This window comes from Fusarium mangiferae (assembly GCF_900044065.1).
Source record: "Fusarium mangiferae strain MRC7560 genome assembly, contig: FMAN_scaffold004, whole genome shotgun sequence".
In the NCBI taxonomy this organism is placed as follows: Eukaryota; Fungi; Ascomycota; class Sordariomycetes; order Hypocreales; family Nectriaceae; genus Fusarium; species Fusarium mangiferae.
Window position 1 is genome coordinate 3,105,213 of NW_024573924.1, and position 20,976 is coordinate 3,126,188.

Genomic DNA, 20,976 nt, shown 5'->3' on the forward strand with positions numbered 1-20,976 from the left:
CAGAGAGGTATAAACAGGCCGCTTCCTTCCTCCATTTCTTCAATATCCTTTTCCTCCCCCAACCCAACCTCACAGAAGACTCCTCCAGTTGACCCCTTCACTTGTCATATCTTACAACATGTCTCATACCTTGAACATCGCCGTTGTTGGCCTTGGCCGCATGGTAAGTATTTATTCCTTTAGTTAAATCTAGTCAAATCAAATTTACTAACTAGAACCAGGGCAAGCGACACGTCCATACTCTCCTGTATAGGGTACCTCGTGCTCGAGTTGTCGCAGTATGCAGCTCCATGGAACACGAAGTCAGGTGGGCGAAGGAGAACGAAGAGTATAAAGAATTCGACATGGGGGTGTATGATAGCTATGATGAGATGCTCAACCATCCTGGACTTCAAGCTGTTTGGGTTTCTACCAGTACCGATGTGCACTCCAGTCAGTCTCTTGCCGCTATCGATAAGGGACTGCACGTCCTTTGTGAGAAGCCCTTGAGCACCGACATGGCCGAGGTATGTGCTCCCTTGATTCCTTTTACTGACACTTTGTTAACCATGGAGATAGGCTCAGACTGTCGTTGATGCAGCAAAGAAGAACCCTCACCTCAAGGTCATGGCCGGGTTCTCTCGTCGCTTTGACGCTTCTTACCGCGACGCAGCTACCAAAATTTACAACGACAAGGCCATCGGGGAGCCATTCATGGTTCGCTCCAATACCTGCGATCTTCTCGACGAAACTGGCTTCTTCGTTCGCTACGCCTCTCGCAACGGCGGTATTTTCGTCGACTGCGCCATTCACGACATTGATTTATCTCTTTGGTACCTCGGCAACCCCATCCCCAAAGCATGCTGGGCAACCGGCACTCTCCAACACCACCCCGAGCTCAAAGATCTCAACGATGTCGACAATGCAGTCGGCGTTGTCGAATTCTGGGGCGGCAAGATCGCTTACTTCTACTGTTCCCGAACCCAAGCCCACGGCCACGATGTCTGCACTGAAATCACTGGAAAGACTGGCAAGATCTCAGTTAATGTTGTTCCCAAGGCTAACAATGTCGTTATTGCGGATAAGCTTGGTATTCGTCATGAGGTGCAGCCTGAGTATTGGCAGCGATTCGAGGATGCGTTTGCGCTGGAGGCTAATGAGTTTACTGATGCGGTGTTGAAGAATAAGCCGGTTCCTTTGCCTATTGAGGGAGGAATTCAGGTCATGAATATTGGCAGGGCGCTTCAGCATGCGCTGTTGAGCGGAAACTTGGTCACGTTTGACAAGGAGGGCAATTGGGAGTAGCAGGACTAAGGATAAATTCATCATCGCCCGACCTCGAGTTACTGGATATTCTGATGGTTGATAGTGCAATAAAAGTCTTTCACCCATGATGTGATGTGAAATGCATGATAAGCTACTGCGCCGGAGCATGTGATTTGATGCTATTCCCAGCCACTTTTATGCACAGCAATGCACCTGGTCGCATGATGCATTCTCACCCAGCCAATCAAAAAGTGGATTTCTCTCCACCCACAAGCATGAATTACCCACCCGAAAATTAAACGCGCTTCTTATCTCTCTCAACCTCAAATCTTCATTTCACCTCACCTCACTTTCACCCTCAAAACCACTCACTCACCATGGGCATCTTCCGCTTGGCCAGAAAAACAGTCTTTACCGGCCTGTTGGGCACTTCCACGGCCGCCGCGTACCTCGCCTCTCAGAACCCCGTCATCTCCCCGCTCCCCGCCAACGACCCCATCTGGTCCTCTCGACTCTTTAGGAGGGCCAATCCGAACGGTAACCCTGCTACCCAGGATGTCGTCATCAAGCGCATTCCCTTTGACAAGATTCGTCCGGAACTGTTGCAGAATAACAACGAATTGACGCTTGAGTTCTGTCGTGGAGTTTGGAGCGGTTGGGGTAAGTAACCTTTTCCCAGGATGAGTTTTGAGTTATCGCTCACCGATTTAGGCTTCGCTATCCAGCGTCGATACCTAGATTTCAAGTGGCGAGGTCCCGAGACTGAACAGCAGCTCTGGGATAATGAACAGCTCTCTACTAGCAACTACGATAGAGGCACTGCCATCACCGATCATTTCGAAGTAGTCGAGAAGACTCCTACTTCCATCACCGTGCGCTGCGGCGACTCACCGCGCAACCAGCCCTTGCGCCCCTCCGACGGTCTCTTCCAGATCAGCGCGACTATCGACAAGGTGCACGAGGAAGTTGAGTTGCGTCTCAAGAGCGTCTTGTTCTCCAGTGAGGGCAAGATTGCCGGGAACAAGGGACCCATGCCGGGATGGATGACGGAGCTGCATCAGTGGTACGCCCGAATCTGGGCTGAGACTGGGTCTTGGAGACTTCTTAAGTGATGTGAGGATTACGAGTTATGATATACCATGTAGATCGTGCGCGGTTTACTGAGCTGCTGCTGCACTGACGGAATGATGAACATGTCTGAAATGCATGATTTTATGCGTTCCTCTTTTCCTTCAAACTCTTTGGGGATCAGGTAAGCCGGTGATCTGGATCGATGCACTGAGACCTTGTAGATATCTAATAGATTATCTGAAGATAAATGCTTCTCCAGAAAGGTGCATCATCACGACATCCATTCAGACTTTTCGTCATACGATGAGCCCCGCTCACTTCACTGTGCTAGTTTTCGTAACTCAGGGCGCGGCGATGTTCACCAAGATAGCATATTAGTAACGATTTAAATGTACAAGGCTTCATCAGCAGGTCAGCATTCTAGGAAGGCTTGCGAGAGGGACTTGTCAGACTTGTAAACGTACCAGGATAATAAGCGCGCACTGTCGTTTGCCACCACTTTCGAACCTATTAGCATGTGCCAATAAAGTCGCGCACTGTCTTAGTCATCAAGAGGCGGTTGAGTTTTTGCGACTCTGCGCCTTGCTCGAGAATCTTCGCTGACATATCAAGCTGATTAAACTTCGACTCCCATCCATTTAATCCTACAATCCTGCACAAAAGGTCATCATTGACTCTACTCTCCGCTTCATCACCTCCAAAAATCATCACAAGCAACACTGCCAAAATGCCTCTCATCGACGCCAACACCCCACCTTCCTCCACCGACACTCACTACGTCGTTTACTTCGCCTCAGGCGAGCCCTCGTGGTGTCCCGACTGCCGCGATGCCCTCCCCGCGCTAAACGCTGTCTTTGGCGGGGCTTCTGATCCTACCGCTTACATCGTCCGCGTGGGTTCGCGTGAAGAGTGGAGGGCTACTCCTAAGAACAAGTATCGCCTTCCGCCTTACAACATCGACGGCGTTCCTACTGTCGTCAAGGTCAAGAATGTAAGTTGCAGTATTGGATTTGTCTTTGGGTGTAAATTAACGGGCCTCTTAGGGCAAGGAGGTTGGACGATTGGGCGATAAGGAGAGTCAGGTTGAGTCTTCTCTCCGCAAGCTTGTGAATCAGTGAGCATATGGCGTTTTTGAGGATGGACGACTCCTAGACGAAAAATTGAGGATCATTCCTAGCCCAAGACTTGTCCTTGTCGTGGAGTACTGAGAAAGCTTACTCATTATCTCTGAGGCTCATGTTTTGGAGGCGTAACGACGTCCAGCTCTACATAAATCGAAGGGGAAAAATAGAAGTGGATAAATGATAGACTTCTCCAAGGCGCTCTCAATTTGATATAAAAAAAAGTTGACGTCATTCCTATCGTATATTATACCTCTAAGTAGGCATGTTCTACCCAAATAGCCGCTTGCTTTACCGGGTTTATAATCTTTGTCAAAATACTCTGGGATCTGTTCACCGCCCAACTGTTGGTTCGAAATCTAAATTTCAACAGAATAGCATCTTCCTGTCGAAGAAGGCCAGAGGGCTAGTCGAATAACTGATAACTCGAGGGCTATGGAGCTGAAACTTGATTTGCAGCTGTGTTGCTTAGACGTGACGGTGTCATCGAAATCAGTCAATCAATCCAAGCAGCCTCAGTTAGCAAGTAACACTTCGAAAGTTCTTGGGTTGATCGTTGCACTGCAGAGCGAATCAGTTCATGAGGTTCTTAAAATCCGATACCGGATCATAATGAATCACATACGGATTAGGTGATCAGCCATGATACTTCCACAATCAGATCGTGCGAGTGACTCAACACCTCAACTCTTGATAAATACCGCCAACTTACCAGCTTCATCTAAATAAGCAACAAAAAACAGAAATAGCAACCTGGTACAATGGCAAACGCCGGACTCCAAGCCAAGCTTCGTGCGCTTCCTGTTCTAGAAGGAGCATCGCATCCAAAAGCAGAATTCGCTTCATTCCCCGAAACCCCTCACCAAGCATTCGAGACATGGCTCGACGAGGCTATCTCCGCCAACGTCCCCGAACCTCACGCCGTAACTCTCTCAACAGTCGATGAGCAAGGCTACCCCGATGCCCGTGTCCTGATCCTCAAGAAGATCATCGCGGCTGGCACTTCGCCATCAAAGCCACCAGCCCCAAAGGTCGTCAGATCTCATCTAACAATAACGTCGCACTTACATTCTACTGGCCCAAAATCGGAAGACAGATCCGTCTACGCGGTAAAGCTAATGCTCTGTCTCGAAGTGAATGTGAGCAGGATTGGACGGCTCGATCGGCTATGGCCAAGATCACTGCCAAGGTGTCGAGGCAGAGCGAACCACTTAATGACCCGCATGAGCTGGAAGCCAAGATGGCGGAAGCCGTGAAAAGTCATGAGATTGAGGGACAAGAGCCAAGTTCTGAGGGATGGGTGGTTTATGCGGTGGCGCCGCAGACAGTTGAGTTCTGGCAGGCTTCTAGTGATCGACTGCATCAGCGATTGAAGTACACTCTGGATCCCGCCCAGAGCACCTGGAGCAAAGCAGCTCTTTGGCCATAAACAACAATACATCAGTCTCTATCATGGAGGTTTTATGTATACCTGCATATACGCCGGGTATAACACGATTCGCTCTCCCTTGCTCTTAGCGGGCTTACGCGTCCTCGATATCGCCCAGAGTCTAGACCCAAGCCTCGCCAAACTACTTATATAAAATCACATACAACTTCGGATCTTGACGTGCCGTTCATGAAACCATCAAAGATTTAAAAGACGCAAATGCGAAAAAGGGAGGTCGGTAGTTTAGTTCATCGGGGCTGTGCAGCAGTGCGGCAGTGCCTGATCGCCAATTGTTAATCACGGCATTGCCCGCTGGGCTGTGTTTTTGTAATTTGGCAATATAACACCGTTCAAAATTCCATGAGAAAATTTCTCCCAGGGATAGCAAATCCGCTGCGGATCAGTTAGGAAGATACATGACTCTACATCAGGCAATTTCTTGTCAGTGCCGCCAAGTTCCATGTTACACAGCAATGACCGCATTTCACATAGTTCCCCTTGTGATTCGGAACTCGGCTCTTGTATGCAGGTACCTTGATAGTGACTTGGCGCTTGGCTATGAGATATTTGCTGTCCTGCCCGGTTCTAGAGGTCTTGTCGCCAAGGGTATTCGGCATGTTTTATACGAGAGGTTATTAGATGGATACTCTCGGCATGAGTCACCCCCACAAGCAATAACACATGCTTTTGTTTCTTGGCCGTGTTAGTTTGGAAAAGATTTTCGTTTATCATTTCTTAGCTAGTGTGCTATTTCTTAGGCTCTTATCAGGAGAAGGTTTACAAGTTCATGATTTGTATATATCGCTGATCCCCCCGACTTCTGCAAAAGCTTTCTTTACTCTACTTTAGTTACAGTACACCAAATCAATCTGTTCAATTCGATGAACGACTCTTTTGTTGCAGTTTACCTACCTTTCGCAAATCTGGAGAACTCGCTGGAACTTCTCCTCTTCAGAGGAATCGCCAAGTCTGAAGCAGCAGACTTTGATCCACCTTAGGTTTTGTACGAACCCAATCCTATCCATTCCAACGAGATGGATTAAACTGACAATTCAGATTGGGTGCAGAATCTCAAAAACATATGATCCGCCGACACCATGGCCCGCCGCGACACCAACATCCTCGGCCGTCTTGGCCTACGCAACGGCAAATCCCGCGCGCGAACCGCGACCTGGCAGCTAAACCCAGACCGGGCAACCAAGAGCACGCCAGAAGATATTCTTCGGTGGATTGCTTCCATGACTCCCGATACTGCGCTTGCACATTTGGTCTCCAGCAGCGATGGCATTTCTGAGGCTGAAGCTACTGCGCGACGACGCATTCATGGACAGAATGTTGTTTCGTCGAGGAAGCCTCAGTCTTGGTTTATGCTGTTGCTGAGTGTCATTCCGAATCCTTTTAATATCTTGTTGATGTTCTTGGCGATCCTTAATGTTGCGATGCCGGATCCTAGCTGGGTGAGTTTACTGCTTTGCTGGAGATAAAAGTATGGGAAGGGGGGCTAACGACGTGATAGGAAGGGTTTGCTGTTCTCATGGTCATGATCGTTATTTCAGTCGCTGTGCGTTTCTGGCAGGAATTCCAAAGCGGCGTTGCCATCTTTCGTCTTCAATCCGCCATCATTCCCAAGATTCGAGTCCGTCGACCAGCAACATACACCGACGAGCTTCAACTCTCCTGGACAGAGGGCACGGTTCTCGAGACTGACCTCGTCCCCGGTGATATCGTCATTCTGGTACCTGGTGCAATTGTCCCAGCTGATTGCCTCATCCTCGAGTCTTCGTACTTGCGGATCAGTCAGTCTGCTTGGACGGGCGAGAGTGAACCTGTGGGTAAGGATGCGGGACCTCATGATGCGAAGGAAGCTTTCTCCATCTTTGACTTTAGCAATGTTGCGCTTATGGGGACGAATATTGTGAGCGGCCATGGTGTTGGACTTGTTGTTCGGACGGGCGATGGTAAGTTTCGTAAATTTGTTCCCGCGATTTGAGCTAATAGTTCCAGACGCGATGATTGCGACTATGGTCAAGGAGGTTGAGAAGAAGAGGCAGCCTAATGCCTTCCAGAAGGGCATTCTTAACGTTACGTGGATGCTCATTGGCTTCATGATCGTCATGGTCCCTATCGTAAGTACTCCCGAATCGATTCGCCTACTCCAACTGACCAACTTTCAGGTTCTGTGCATTTCCGGCAAGGTAACAGGAGACTGGAAGAACGCGGCGCTTTTCAGCATCAGTGTCGCAGTCGGACTCGTCCCTGAGATGCTTCCCGCTATCGTCAACGCCAATCTCGCGCGCGCCGCCCACCAGCTTTCCAAGAAGCAAGCCATTGTCAAGCGTCTCGACTCGGTTCAGAATCTCGGCGCTATGACTGTTCTTTGCAGCGACAAGGTATGGATGCTAGTTCTATGACTTGATTGAATACTGACGATGAGGTAGACTGGAACTTTGACCAAGGATCAACTCTCCGTGCACAAGTACTCCAATGCCGAAGGCGAAGATATCCTCAACATCATGGAACTCGCAAAGGTCGACTCGCAGATCCAAGGAAACAGTGGCAATAACATGGACAGGGCTATTATCAACTATCACCTTCCCAATGGCGATGAAGTCGGCGTAGCCCACTACGAACAAGTCCGCGTCATTCCATTCGACTTTGAACGCCGTCGCTCAGGCTGTATCGTCCGCGGCATCACAGGCCAGTACCTCCTCATCGTCAAAGGCGCATTCGACGAAGTCCTCACACGCTGTTCATCGATGCGCTCAGCCGGTAAGAGCGAGTATCTCAGCACTGAGATGCAATCTCGATGGAGAAAACTCGCCATGCAGAAGAACATGGAAGGATATCGCGTTCTTCTCGTTGCGTCCCGCATTCTTGGAAAGTCTCACGTCAATGAGCTCGATCTTCTTGAGACAAACATGACCCTCGAGGGAATGATTAGTTTCTCCGATCCTCCCAAGGACGACGCCAAAGACGCCATCGCAAGCCTCACCGAGCTAGGTGTCCAAGTCAAGGTCTTGACCGGCGACTCTCTCCCTGTGGCTCTCAATATCTGCTGCTCTCTTGAACTCCTCCAGCACTCTGAGACAATGGACGACGACGCCGAAGCCATCTCCGGTCCTGAACTCGCCCTGCTCGAAGACTCCGATGAATTCGACCTCGCCGTCGAACGATGCAGTGTCTTCGCCAAAGTAACGCCCAAGCAGAAGAGCTTGATCGTACTAGCTCTTCAGAAAGCCGGTAACTGCGTTGGTATGCTCGGCGACGGGATCAACGATTGTGGCGCGCTTCGAGATGCAGATGTTGGAATCTCTGTTGACTCTGGGGCCGGAGTCGCGAAAGATTGTGCGGATCTAATCTTGACGGAGAAGGGATTATCGATCATTGTGAGGAGTGTGATTCTAGGCAGAATTACGCATGGGAATACTATCAAGTATATCAAGATGGTCGCTTCGTCCAACTTTGGTAATGTTTTTAGTATTCTGGCGGCTAGTGCATGGCTGCCTTTTACGCCAGTGAGTAGCTTACCATGAATCTTGCAGGGAGTATGCTAACTTGGCCATAGATGACTAGTATTCAGCTTCTCGCTCAGAATCTTCTGTATGATATCAGTCAGATCGCCATTCCTTGGGATCGCGTTGATGAAGAGTATCTGACTCAACCACGACGATGGAACGCAAGGGGTAGGTTTCCTTGTCTCTCCCTGTGGACGTATCTAACAAGCATAGACATCCTCAAGTTCATCATCGTTCTCGGTCCCACAAGCTCAGTCATCGACATGTGCACTTTTTCTCTCAACTGGTTCTTTTATGGTATCCGAACGACCGACGATAACGTCAAGCTGGCACAAACACACTGGTTCCTCCAAGGGTAAGCTATGCCCAGCCCTTCACATTTACACCACTAACACTCTGATAGTCTTCTCACCCAGACAATGATCGTGCATCTGCTCCGTACAGCGAAAATTCCCTTTATCCAGAGTCGCGCAGCACCGATCCTTGTGTTCTCTACTGCATCGATTATGGCTATTGGTTTCATCCTACCCTGGATCCCGGCGTTCAGACCCGCGTTCAGCTTTGCTCAGCCAGCACCAACTTTTGTGGGATTCTTGGCCGCTGAGTTATTGCTTTACGCTGTAGAGGTACAAGCTGTCAAGATGATTTACATGAAGATCTTTGGTACATGGCTGTGATCTCAGGTGGGAATAGTATGGAACTTGGGTTGGCTGGTTCACATTTAGAGTGAAGCAATGGAGGGTTAGGGTTTTTTATCGGTTTGCCCGGTTTTCCCTATCTTGTAATAATTCTTTATTTATTTGGTAGCTTAATACTATATTTTCCTATTTCTTGAACTGCATAGTACATATGACGTACAGCATGAATGCATGATCGATGCGGTTCATTATGCGGCGAGCTCAGCTTCCGAGATCATTTGCCGACCAGTTCCGCGGAACAGGAGCCAATCGGATGCCTTGAATTGCCGAGAGTTGAGAAGCAGATCAAATGACGACGAGGAAAAATCACTGAAAAACGACTGCCGGATCGTCCATTGCGGCGAGAACTGGGAGGAAAATAAATTGAATTGCATCAACATATAGAAATTATATTCGTCTGCAATTATTGAATAGATCTCACAAGTCACATCTATCGAGGTATGGCTACATTCTGACCAATGACATGCAAGGAAGGCTCCAATTGACCAATCATAGGCCATACAATTGAAATGCCGAGGAACAAACCGCCCTATTCCTAATGAAGAAAGGCTTCCTCGGAGCTCATCAACACTCGCATCTGGGGTAAATCCGGGGCATCCTACTATCCGCTCTAGTAATTATATCTTGATACAAATACTCACCTCCTACTCCTCAAGCATCCCTACCTCATCCTCCAGTATCCCTTCCGGTCAAATCTCAGAATCATGGCTCTCACAGAACTCTTGATCTCTCCCTGGGCACCTGTCGCCCTCGCCGTGGCTCTCGTAGCATGGTACATTCTCCCATGGATCAGCAACTCCAACCTCCGCGGTATTCCCGCCCCCTTCCCTGCGCAGTTCACCAATCTTTGGTTACTATCTACATGTCGACGCGGAAAGCGCTACGAGATTGTTGATCAGGTCCATAAGAAGTTGGGTGTTTTGGTTCGCATTGCGCCGAACCATGTTAGTGTTGCTGATGCGGATGCTATCAACACCATCTACGGTCACGGAAATGGTTTCCTCAAGGCGTGAGTTCCCTTTTACTATAGTATCGGAGGCGCAGAACTAACAGATTAGTGACTTTTATGATACCTTTGTCTCTATTCGTCGGGGTCTCTTCAACACTCGCGACAGAGCTGAGCACTCTCGCAAGAGAAAGATCGTATCGCATACTTTTGCGCCCAAGTCTGTTTTGGAGTTTGAGCCTTATATCCGACAGAATCTGGATATCTTTATCAACCAATGGGATCGCATTGCTAGCAACAAGGATGCTGATGGCTATGGAAGCGTGGACTGCCTCAACTGGTGTAAGTAATCACCAAACCTAGTTTCGGACCATACTGACATTATGTAGTCAACTTTCTTGCTTTCGATATCATCGCTGATCTCGCTTTTGGCAAGCCTTTCGGTAAGTCCAACCAAAAATATTTGAAAAGGGTAAGCTAACAATCATAGGCATGCTCTCAACTGGTGCCGACATCGCTGAAGTCAAGGCCTCTCCCACCAGTCCCACCATCTACGCCCCAGCCGTCGAGATCATGAACCGCCGCGGTGAAGTCTCCGCCACTCTCGGCTGCCTCCCCCAGCTCAAGCCTTACGCCAAGTATCTCCCCGACCCCTTCTTCAGCCAAGGTCTGCAAGCCGTCGAGAACCTCGCCGGCATCGCCATCGCCCGCGTCAGCGAGCGTCTCGAGCGCGGCGGTGATTCCACCCGTAAGGATCTCCTAGCTCGTCTCATGCAGGGTCGCGATGAAAAGGGCGAGCCTCTTGGTCGTGATGAACTCACCGCTGAGGCACTTACCCAACTCATTGCTGGAAGTGATACTACATCTAACTCTTCTTGTGCGCTGCTGTATCATGTTGTTAGAACGCCTGGAGTTATGCAGAAGCTGTTCGAGGAGATTTCCGCAGTTGTTCCCGAGGACGTTGCTATCCCGGACTACGAATCTGTCAAACATCTCCCCTACCTTGGCCACTGCATCAACGAGACTCTGCGCATTCACTCCCCCTCTGGTATCGGCCTGCCCCGCGAGATTCCCCCCAACCACAAGGGCGTTACTCTCCACGGACGATACTTTGGCCCTGGCACTGTTCTCAGCGTGCCCACTTACACGATTCACCACTCTACTGAAATCTGGGGTCCTGACGCTGACGAGTTCAAGCCCGAGCGTTGGGAGGACTTGACTGATAAGCAGAAGACTGCTTTCATCCCCTTTAGTTACGGCCCTAGATCTTGTGTTGGCAGGAACTTGGCTGAGATGCAGATGAGACTCATCGCTGCTACTTGGATTAAGCGATATGATGTTCGTTTGAGACAGGATATTATGGAAACTAGGGAGGGCTTCTTGAGAAAGCCTATGGGATTGGATGTTGGATTGGCACGACGATGAGGGATTGGAAAATGAACAAATTGCATGTAAAACATAGGCGCAGCGGATAGAAATGATATTCATGAATTTATAAACAAGTGGTCCACCTATACGTGAATCGAATTACACTTCTAGCCTCATTTGCACCTGTGAGATGTCATTCCATAGGCTCATTGCCAATTGGCCTGATCAGCAGCCACAGTACTTTTCTCACACCCTCCTCTTCCTTATCATCCTTCCGTCTATCCTTATCCACCTTTCTCATCTCCTTCTCATACTCTTTCTCACACTTCTCTCTCTCCTTATCCAGCTTCTTCAACTCCTTCTCCAACTTACGAGGCTCATCTCCATGTTTCCGTTGAATCTTTGCGAAGTCCTCTTCTATCTTTCGCATCTCCTTCTCATAATCCTCCCGAGCCTTTCTTGAATCCTCGGTCCAATCCTCATGTGCTTTGGATCTATCTTTGGTCATTTTCTTTTCCTCCTTTTTTCGCTGTCGTTCACTTGTTGAGGCATGCATTTTGCTGACAAAGTTATCCGGTACATGTAAATCAGGTAACGGTGTAAGATCCAGTGGTGCAATCCATGGTTCAAGGGCCTGAAGTCTGCGTTGCTGTACAGTAACTGGAACCTGAGACGAAACATCTTCCAATGGTCCAAGAATCATGCTGTTCTTCTCGATCTTCCCCTCGTTGTCGAGGATGGGCATCTGAGCAAGTCGAGCAACGACATCCAGCTTCGCAAACTCAGCTTTGAGATCTCTAGGCATGAAGATTTCTTTGTTCGCCGTGCTGATGCAGAGCTCACTCCGAGATTTACTTATGGCGTAAGTCGAAAGACTAGCTGCCGCATTGACCGAGCTACCGACGATTTGTGCAGTGTGCAGCGGTATCATTGATACGATGCTGCCGGCCAGTCCCAGTATCTGGACTGGCGGACTAGCGACGGCCGCACGGTTGAGATCATCGAGAAATCTGAGGAAGACTTCTCGGGGTAGATGGTATTGGTCTTCAAGGATAGGTGGGAAGGCTCGTAGGAATGGTGAGCCAAGCTTAGAGCTTGTTGCTGGGATGGCAATGGGCTTCTCTGATGGAGGAAGTGTAGGTTGTTCAGGCGTTGGAGAGGGTAGAATATGAGGTTGGCTGGCCTCTGAGAATGTTCTCGCTGGGGTAGTTGTGTCAAGACTGGAGTATGGCGGAGGTGCGTCAGGATAGGAGTAGCCGCGAGTATCCATCTTTGAAACCATGTTATGAAGAGAAGAAAGATGGTATTTACTATAAGACTGATCAATAGTGACTACTGAAGTGCGAGCGTTTATATGTTATGCAAGTTATACCTGGATCTTGCCATAGCTGACACCTTGAGAGCTAAACTTGAATCGGTCAGTCATTCGAATCGGAGGCCTGGTGGCAAAAGCTGGAGCAAATAGCGAGGCCAGATTGGCCAAGGCCGCACAAGGAACTCCGTCTGAAATTCCACCTAAGCGTTAGAAATGCAGCTATGCTATCTCTGAAAGGCCTTGTCGGCATTTTCGGCAGCTGATCATCAGCAGCTTAGCTTGAAACGAGCTGATAAGCGATTAATAGCGACAAATGCGAGTGGCTGTGAACTCGGGATTACCCACTATGGTAAGCCCTGCAAAACGAGGCTAGTACAGATCGGGTAGGATAGCGCGAGGTACAGACTAGAGCGAACAAAGTATGATATAGTAATTCGTATTAGGTTGGGGGAGTGATCTAGCTCTCGATGATTACTCTGATTCCCTTGCTTCCACTCTCCGTCATCGGAATGAACATGTCATGGTCATAGCGAACATCTCGCTCCGTTGTCTCGTACAGACGCATGCAGGGCATAACCCGCAAAACCAGAGCAGCGAGAGAGAGGTACAACTCGCATAACGCAAGACTAAGAATATGTTAGTAAAGCCTCCATCTCGAGGAATAATAGTAGATCTTACTTTTTACCAAGACATCCACGGCTGCCCTTAGAAAACGCAATCATCGATCTCTCCAAATCCTTCCTGATCTTGTTGTCCTCATCGATCCATCGTTCAGGAGCAAAGGTATACGAGTCTGGGAAGACAGACTCATCGTGGTGTGCGATTGCCGCCGACATGCCAATTGCATACCCCCGAGGCAGCACCAAACTCGTCGGCTTCTTGTTGAACTCTCCCTTATAAGTAAGGTCTTCTGTCGTAGGCACGCGAGCTGTGCGGCTAGAAACACCATAGGATAGACGCAGACCTTCATTGATGACCGCTCCGAGATATGGAAGCTGTTCCAATGTCGTCCAAGAAGGCAAGTGGCATGGATCTTCAACAACTTGTTCCAATTCATTTTGTAACCTTGCAAAAGTGTCAGGCTGCGATAAGAGGAAGTATGTTATCACAGCCAATGCCCAGCTCGTTGTTTCAGTTCCAGCGTTGACGATAGTAACAGCCTCCTCAACGAGACGATCCTGCTTCTTCTCACTATCATCAAGCTCAGATTGAAGCAAATCAGCGAAAATAGTTGGTCGATCATAGACAATACCTGCATCCAGCTCGTTCTTCGTCTTTTGAACGCGCGATGGGATATCGATTTGTAGAGTTCGAATGAGAAGCGCAATATCAGTCGGCAATATGTCAACAAAATATTTACCTAGCTTCACGCTAGAAACAAGAATAGGAAAAAAGCGGAAGAAGAACACGGGTTTGAGAACAGCGAGAGTAGCTTCGCGGTAGTTGGGCTGCCACTGATTTCGTGATAGTAACCCAAAAGCTTCGCCGAAGCAGTAGCTTGAGATAGCATCAGATGTAAAGCAGCTGTATGCATGCGCGATTTCAAACGGCTTGCGATCCTTTTCATCCTTGTTCTCGGCTAAGAGCTTGTTGCAGAGCTTTTGCGCCAGGTCATGGACTTCCTGTTCAAGACGCGCAATCATGGCTCGCGAGAAGAACTTGGCGACGGGTGCACGTCTCGCGCGATGGAGATCGTGATCAGGGGTACCAAAGGCATTTCCAGTACCAGCTGCTGAGCCATTGACTTGGTGGAAGGGCTTATCGCGTTTGCGACCGCCGACGGCGTAGATTTCATCCGAAAAGGACATATCAGAACAGTGCAGCTCATTGGGATTGATGCGGACAATGGGGCCTAAGATACTATTAGCATCTTTTGCGTCGACTTTCCGAGGCTTACGTACCATATTTCTCATGCATCTGCTTGATGGCGTGGGTGTAGCGACCGACGAGGATGACATCGTGGTAGAATTCGGGAAGATATGTTGCCGCGGCGAGTTTTGGACCAGGGATCTTGCTAAGCGGATGAAGAGGCGAGACGTTATAAAATGCCTGCAAAACCTTGAAAGAAAGCCACGCAGATATGAGAGCTACTATCCAGTCTCGAGCTGTCAGCGACGTTAAAGTGCCCTGAAAGGCTGACAAAGTAGTATCCGCCATCGTGTTTCAAGCTTAACAATATCACAACGGGGATTGGCGAAAGAACAAGAGGTTTTAAACGGCGATCGATTGATTTGTTTATTCCTTCAATCACATGATTAATATCCGTCTGCCCTCTCGCTTACTCGGAACAATGTAACCCTTGAAACGATTATTTAGCTCCATGAGGCTATCACCTCCGTCCTTATGGGGCTGAATTCTTCAACGTCGACCCACAGTCCTCCGTGCCAAGGGAACGTGCTTGACAAACCCACTTCTTGAAGGTCTCTTCGTAAGGCTGGCCAGTCAGAGTTGACCTCAATATTGGATCTGAATTCTTAGCTAAGTATTTTCAAGCTTCTAGCTCCGAGCACAAAGAATGAGCGCCGCGACTAGGTCATTTGCTAAATTACGAGGGTCACGTTACTGTTTAGTACCAGACTTCAGTGACCTCTATCTGCGAAAGCATGACATCTTCGTATTAGGAAGAGAGTTTCATGGTAGTGAACCTATAATGCCAACAAAGCTGATTGCGATCACAAACAGAGGTTCTGGACCTTGTACGGGGCGTTGAGCGATCAGAAAGTAAGCATGTCTGAAGATAGATGAATAGACGCATGGTAGGCAAATCGGCCCGAGAGGGTACAGAGAAATTGGCCCAAAAGTTCAGACATTCATGCGACCTTGTCTTAGACCGATAGCATTGAATTAATCATCTGGACTAACGGAAATGTAGCATGGCCAAGCTTCTTCGACTATAGCAGAACCAAAGATATGAAGTGGCGGTTGGTGTAAGGACCTGCCTGAAGCTCATGGAGATTCCAGGATACGGCATCCCTTCAGTGTCCAGGTATAATCGAGTCCTGCATCGGCTCCAGTTGTGCTTTCAATCAGCCTACAGTTTCAATCAACGGTAGCTGCATATCGATTTGTTCCCCAACTGACATACTTCTTGAGCGATCAATTTTTCGTCATAAGATACGTGGGGCGTCTAAAAATATGATTAAGCTTATTTCTGAGGTTCCTGGTCATATTAAGAGACGCGAGCTACATAGCCGGCTTAGGAATTGGCTTTGACCTCTTTCAAATTCGATAATGATTGTTCTTTTGAAACAAGCATCGACGATAAACAAATGGCTAGACGTCAACTACATATTTGATCTGAGTAGCTTATGAGCAGCAACCTGCCATATTCTTGATAGACCATTAAACAGAGCAAACATATTGTCAGCAATACAGGGTGCATATACGAGACGAGCAGGCAAAAGGCTGTTTAAACGTAAGAACATTGAACTACCCCATAGTTGGCATGAATTTGCGAATCAACAATGGTTAGCTATTGGTTACCCTAAAATCTTAGATGCATATGTCCAGGGGCATCTGGGTAAATCGTGACCAAACACGTTGCCTGTCAATTGCTCGCCCTTACGAAAACTCACGGGCTAGCTTCCATGATAAGCAGTAGATCCATGCCGAGCAATGAATATTCCATCCATACAATCTGTCTTTTTTAGCCTCAATTGTGTCTGGCTAAGATACCTGGTGATTTTTGCGTGCTTACAGGACCCTGCGCCCTAGGGTTGCAGAGCCAAGGGCTTGTAAAATCTGGTTCCAGCAATGATGGGCGGGATATGCGGCGCAACGCTACGAATCAAGCTTGCTCCGACTTGGCCTTGGCAAGGGTCCTTGGACTTTTTCTCTATCTTAACATTTATACGACCATGGACTAGTACACTTTTGACCGTATTTTTCTGCTTACTTTTATATTATAATCTCACCTCGCTGCCCTCTCTTTCCCTAAATTCCTGCCAATGAGACATTGCAAAGACCAGGCACGAAAACGGGCTACGAAACCATGCAGCTCTCTTATACGATACTCGCTACTTTGTTGGGCGCATCGTCGCTAGTTGCGGCCTCGCCGACTCAATCCGCTAGCGGTCTCATGCTAGAGCTTAACAGCAAAGCGACCGGTGCGCTAGAGACGGCCCAGGCACCAACCAGTCGCAAGAAGTGCACAATTGCCAATGCCGACGTGCGCCGGGATTGGTAAGTTTACCTCCTAGATGCATTGAACCGTGACTAACAGCTGTATAGGAAAGCACTATCCAAAAAAGAGAGAAAGGCTTATATCAATGCCGTACTATGTCTTCGAAAGAAACCTTCCAAAGCCGACCCGTCTTTCGCACCTGGGGCACGCAACAGATATGACGATTTTGTGGCTGTGCATATCAACCAGACTCGCACCATCCATGGAACAGTCCGTTCTTGTCCTTCTTGAGTTACCGACCGATAGCTGACAGTTATTCAAGGGAAACTTCTTCACCTGGCATCGCTACTATACTTGGGCTTATGAAAAAGCTCTGCGAGATGAGTGCGACTACAAAGGCACCCAGCCAGTGAGTGAATCTTCTTAACTATGGAACATAAGCTTATGGTTTCTATAGTACTGGAATTGGTTTGAGACCGGCGACTATGCTACTAATCCCCTCTTCGACGGTTCCGAGACCAGTATGAGCGGAGATGGCGAGTTCTTTAAGCACAACGGCTCTGTTTCTGGACAAGGAGCTATTTTTCTCCCAAGCGGTAATGGAGGTGGCTGTATTAAGAAAGGTCCCTTCGCCGGCGCGACCGCTAACCTAGGACCTCCCTCTCCCGGCATGGACGGAATGGAAGCCACTGCTACACCTCTCGAGTACAACCCTCGTTGTCTCCGTCGAGATCTCAGCCGCTACGCGATTGATAAGTGGATGACTCTTCCTAACCTGTACAACGTCACGCTCGGCGATGCTTCACATAGTATTCAAGCCATGCAGGATGAGTTTCAAGGCCGATTTCCAGATCGATTCTTGGGCTTGCACGCCGCTGGGCATTTTGCCATTGGTGGTGACTCCTCTGACCTCTACTCTTCGTCTAATGAGCCTGTTTTCTTTCTGCATCATGCTATGGTTGATCGAGTGTACTGGATCTGGCAGGCTCTGCATCCCAAGCAGGCCCGTGATATAGCTGGCACTATCACTATTGGGAACAGACCTCCTAGTCGGGACGCTTTGAAGTCTGATCCTCTGAACATGGGGATCAATGCAGCTGAGATTACCATCGATGATGCGCTTGACACCCTGAGCGGTTCTCCGCTCTGTTATATGTATCTCTAAGAGTCAATAGTAGATATTACATCTCAGTGCATTCTCCATTGTCAGCGATAACATCCCCTTGTTTCCGAAAGATTCTAGCATCACGTCAGGGCACATCAGCGAATTAGTCCACTAGGTGACATGAATAGACCAAGTACCTTTTCATCCAGTGAGAATAAGAACATTTCAATAGAAGCACGCTAGAACCCCCAGATTCTCCATCATGTTGAAGGATAGACACCTGTCACACATCTCCACCTCATCAGAATCCGTTTTAGCTCTTCAAGAATTACTAGATACGACTTAGTCAACGCCTCAACATTCCTGACATGTTGACTATTTTCTTAAGTCAGGTCAAAGTCACGCCACTTGTGTGGATGCTAGGCCAAAATAATTCCTTTATTCCAGGCCGGAACAGAACCAGACCGTTGGGTCAATTGATCTAATGAAGGTTATGATATACGAGCAAATATTCCAAGCTAGAAAAGCTAAATAGAATTACAATACTTAATGGGACTATTCCTTCAGCCTTTTCTCCCTTTTATCAACAAAACTGTCTTTGTTTGTTAGGCGAAAATGGTTTCCTTTAGGAAAGTTCTGGCGCTGTTGTTTATCGGCACAGTGGGCGCGCTGCCAGCAGCCGACAGCAACGGTCAACTGTCTGATTTGATGCTCGATAAGAGAAGCCTTCTTGGCCCAAGAGAAGGTATATAAATCTAAGACTCAGCCGAAGTTAACTAACAGCCAACTCTTTCTAGTCTGCAAAGCCAGCGATCCCAACAACCAAGCCTTTAAGAAAAACCAAGCCAACGGATCCGCCTTCTGCTCGAGCTACATCCAAAGGACAGTATCTACTACCATCACCCCTATAGTCCGCAGTACCTCGACGAGAGTCACAGTGACCACGACTACTCTCATTGGTGTCACGACTGTCCGAACCACCACCTTCCTCGTGACCGTCACCACTGCTACAAAGACCGATTTAACTACAATAACCCTAACCAGCACTGCACTTGTTACTGATGTTACAACAAAGACTCTTACGAACACAGCGACGAGCAGAGTCACCAATACTAAGGCAGTTCAGGTAGCTGTGACAGATGTTGAGCAAGTGACTCAGAGGATAACAACTGGGGTTACTACGACTGTTACAGTCGATGTTGATACGACGCTCACAACGGATGTTACTGATGCTGCTACTATCGATGTTCTGACGACATCGTCAACCACAATTTCCACTTTGTAAGTGCTACTACTCTTCAGACATAATCCATGAAGGAGGATTAACTGACCATAATTTGTATAGTGTTGAGTGAGTCTCTACGAATGTGGAATTCAACCTATAATTTACTAACAGGCATAATAGAGCACCAACTCCTACCGTGTATGTTCCTGATAGTAAGTTCTCCTCTCACTAACGCGTCTGAGCCCGCACTAACATGCTCTTAGCGGAGGTCCACTGCAACGTCGTTGGTTATGGAGATGACAACAACTTTTGGAGCGGGGGATCCGGTCGATCTATCGGAAATCCGAGCTTCAGCGTATGCCGAGACTTTTGCTTGGGCGATTCGGAAGCCGCCAGCTTCAGTTTCAACTCTGTTGAGTGCGACTGTTATAATGGCACAGTGTAAGTCAACCTAGTTTTCATCAGTGGCGGGCATCATCTTAGCTTGTCTATAGTACTAATCTCGATAATAGGAGTGTTGCGGTTACACCAGATGCTTCATCTCCCTGGACATTTTACGACATGTTATGTGGTTCCGCCAACAAGGTGAGTCTACCTCGAACTCTAGAGTCATACCGAGTAATACTAACCTTCCCTAAGCCTTCTAAACGAGCAGTGAAGGTGGTACAGATACCCGATTATCTACCGAGCAAAGCTCCTAGCGCTGTCAGCAGCGCATGTTCATGCCTGATCGCCAGTCCCTCTGCCCCAACAACCATAACCTTCACTGCCAAAGCCTCCAGGACGATCACAGCTACACAAACCCGAACCAACACTTTCTCTGTCAATAAGCTCAAGAGCACATTTGTTACAGACCGAAAGACTAGCACTTCTACCAGCTCTACAAAAACCATTAAAACAGGGTCTCAGACTGTAACGCAAACGAATCGAAAAAGCGCAACAGTTACTATCTCCTCTCGGCCAGATTAAGCTCTTAGCCACAGGTTTTAGCGGCAAATAACACTTCTAGCTTATAATTTAGATATTATATTAAGATATCTAATTAATTACTATAATATAAGACTAATAAAAAGAAAACCTAAATAATAACTCTTTAGCTAGCCTTAAAGGTATATAAAAATATACCTTTAATCTTATAGCTAAAAAAGGTTAGCTTAATATTATAAATACCTTTAATCTTTAAGATAATATCTCTTATATTAATAAGATTAATCTTTTATTAATATAAACCCTATTAAATAGCAGATATTAATAATTATATTAATAAAACTATAATTATATTTTAAGCTATATTAATATATAAAAAGACTTTATAAAGTAATTATATCTATAAGCCCTTTAAGAAATATAATAAAGCTATTATATAATTAATCTATATATAGGACTTCTATAAGCTTAATAGCAATTTCCTTATTTAGCTAGCTTTCTTTAACTATAAAACTATTACTTTTATAGTAGCCTTTAGTGGATTTCTTAAAGAGGTTATTTTAATTACCTAATAAAAGAAAAAGGCATTAAAAAAGCTATTAAAATTAAAAAAGGTAATTTAAAAAGTAGCTAAATAGCTAATCTAGAAAAATAAGGCTTAAATTATATCTATATTTAAGGTATAAATAGTAATTTATTAAAATAGACTTTTAAGTATAGTATATAGCTATTAGATTTATTAAGAAATACTAATATATAAGAAAAGCTTAATAAAAAGTTTTATAATAATGTATATATTAGTGCCACTAAAATAAAGGTTTAAGAAAATCAGAAGGTTATAGCGGTATTAAGTTTATAAGTTAATTATAAGGTTAGAAAATACACTTT

At 47.1% G+C, this 20,976-nt stretch overlaps 10 protein-coding genes across 10 annotated transcripts; 8 read left to right on the forward strand and 2 right to left on the reverse strand.

Moving 5' to 3' along the window:
- Window positions 1–118: 118 nt before the first annotated feature.
- Window positions 119–1,284, forward strand: FMAN_09585 (uncharacterized protein; the record flags this gene model as incomplete). Its single annotated transcript, XM_041830446.1, has 3 exons — window positions 119–163; window positions 222–506; window positions 559–1,284. The coding sequence occupies 3 exons, from the start codon at window positions 119–121 to the stop codon at window positions 1,282–1,284; spliced, it is 1,056 nt and encodes a 351-aa protein (XP_041681108.1).
- Window positions 1,285–1,622: 338 nt separating this feature from the next.
- Window positions 1,623–2,357, forward strand: FMAN_09586 (uncharacterized protein; the record flags this gene model as incomplete). Its single annotated transcript, XM_041830447.1, has 2 exons — window positions 1,623–1,905; window positions 1,957–2,357. The coding sequence occupies 2 exons, from the start codon at window positions 1,623–1,625 to the stop codon at window positions 2,355–2,357; spliced, it is 684 nt and encodes a 227-aa protein (XP_041681109.1).
- Window positions 2,358–3,043: 686 nt separating this feature from the next.
- On the forward strand, window positions 3,044–3,434 carry FMAN_09587 (uncharacterized protein; the record flags this gene model as incomplete). Its single annotated transcript, XM_041830448.1, has 2 exons — window positions 3,044–3,307; window positions 3,360–3,434. 2 exons carry the CDS (start codon window positions 3,044–3,046, stop codon window positions 3,432–3,434), a joined length of 339 nt encoding a protein of 112 aa, XP_041681110.1.
- Window positions 3,435–4,198: 764 nt separating this feature from the next.
- FMAN_09588 (related to pyridoxamine 5`-phosphate oxidase) lies at window positions 4,199–4,866 on the forward strand (the record flags this gene model as incomplete). Its single annotated transcript, XM_041830449.1, has 2 exons — window positions 4,199–4,471; window positions 4,585–4,866. 2 exons carry the CDS (start codon window positions 4,199–4,201, stop codon window positions 4,864–4,866), a joined length of 555 nt encoding a protein of 184 aa, XP_041681111.1.
- Window positions 4,867–5,963: 1,097 nt separating this feature from the next.
- FMAN_09589 (PMR1-Ca++-transporting P-type ATPase located in Golgi) lies at window positions 5,964–9,058 on the forward strand (the record flags this gene model as incomplete). Its single annotated transcript, XM_041830450.1, has 8 exons — window positions 5,964–6,323; window positions 6,383–6,824; window positions 6,871–6,992; window positions 7,041–7,256; window positions 7,305–8,381; window positions 8,432–8,549; window positions 8,595–8,736; window positions 8,785–9,058. 8 exons carry the CDS (start codon window positions 5,964–5,966, stop codon window positions 9,056–9,058), a joined length of 2,751 nt encoding a protein of 916 aa, XP_041681112.1.
- A 725-nt stretch (window positions 9,059–9,783) lies between these two features.
- FMAN_09590 (putative benzoate 4-monooxygenase cytochrome P450) lies at window positions 9,784–11,450 on the forward strand (the record flags this gene model as incomplete). The annotated part of the gene is made up of 4 exons (XM_041830451.1): window positions 9,784–10,088; window positions 10,138–10,367; window positions 10,415–10,468; window positions 10,516–11,450. The coding sequence occupies 4 exons, from the start codon at window positions 9,784–9,786 to the stop codon at window positions 11,448–11,450; spliced, it is 1,524 nt and encodes a 507-aa protein (XP_041681113.1).
- Window positions 11,451–11,586: 136 nt separating this feature from the next.
- Window positions 11,587–12,663, reverse strand: FMAN_09591 (uncharacterized protein; the record flags this gene model as incomplete). Its single annotated transcript, XM_041830452.1, has 1 exon — window positions 11,587–12,663. The coding sequence occupies one exon, from the start codon at window positions 12,661–12,663 to the stop codon at window positions 11,587–11,589; it is 1,077 nt and encodes a 358-aa protein (XP_041681114.1).
- A 502-nt stretch (window positions 12,664–13,165) lies between these two features.
- FMAN_09592 (uncharacterized protein) lies at window positions 13,166–14,865 on the reverse strand (the record flags this gene model as incomplete). Its single annotated transcript, XM_041830454.1, has 3 exons — window positions 13,166–13,334; window positions 13,387–14,560; window positions 14,610–14,865. The coding sequence occupies 3 exons, from the start codon at window positions 14,863–14,865 to the stop codon at window positions 13,166–13,168; spliced, it is 1,599 nt and encodes a 532-aa protein (XP_041681115.1).
- A 1,834-nt stretch (window positions 14,866–16,699) lies between these two features.
- On the forward strand, window positions 16,700–17,996 carry FMAN_09593 (uncharacterized protein; the record flags this gene model as incomplete). The annotated part of the gene is made up of 4 exons (XM_041830455.1): window positions 16,700–16,890; window positions 16,939–17,101; window positions 17,154–17,240; window positions 17,289–17,996. 4 exons carry the CDS (start codon window positions 16,700–16,702, stop codon window positions 17,994–17,996), a joined length of 1,149 nt encoding a protein of 382 aa, XP_041681116.1.
- A 555-nt stretch (window positions 17,997–18,551) lies between these two features.
- Window positions 18,552–20,130, forward strand: FMAN_09594 (uncharacterized protein; the record flags this gene model as incomplete). The annotated part of the gene is made up of 7 exons (XM_041830456.1): window positions 18,552–18,681; window positions 18,734–19,217; window positions 19,282–19,287; window positions 19,342–19,373; window positions 19,425–19,602; window positions 19,656–19,746; window positions 19,801–20,130. The coding sequence occupies 7 exons, from the start codon at window positions 18,552–18,554 to the stop codon at window positions 20,128–20,130; spliced, it is 1,251 nt and encodes a 416-aa protein (XP_041681117.1).
- Window positions 20,131–20,976: the final 846 nt, after the last annotated feature.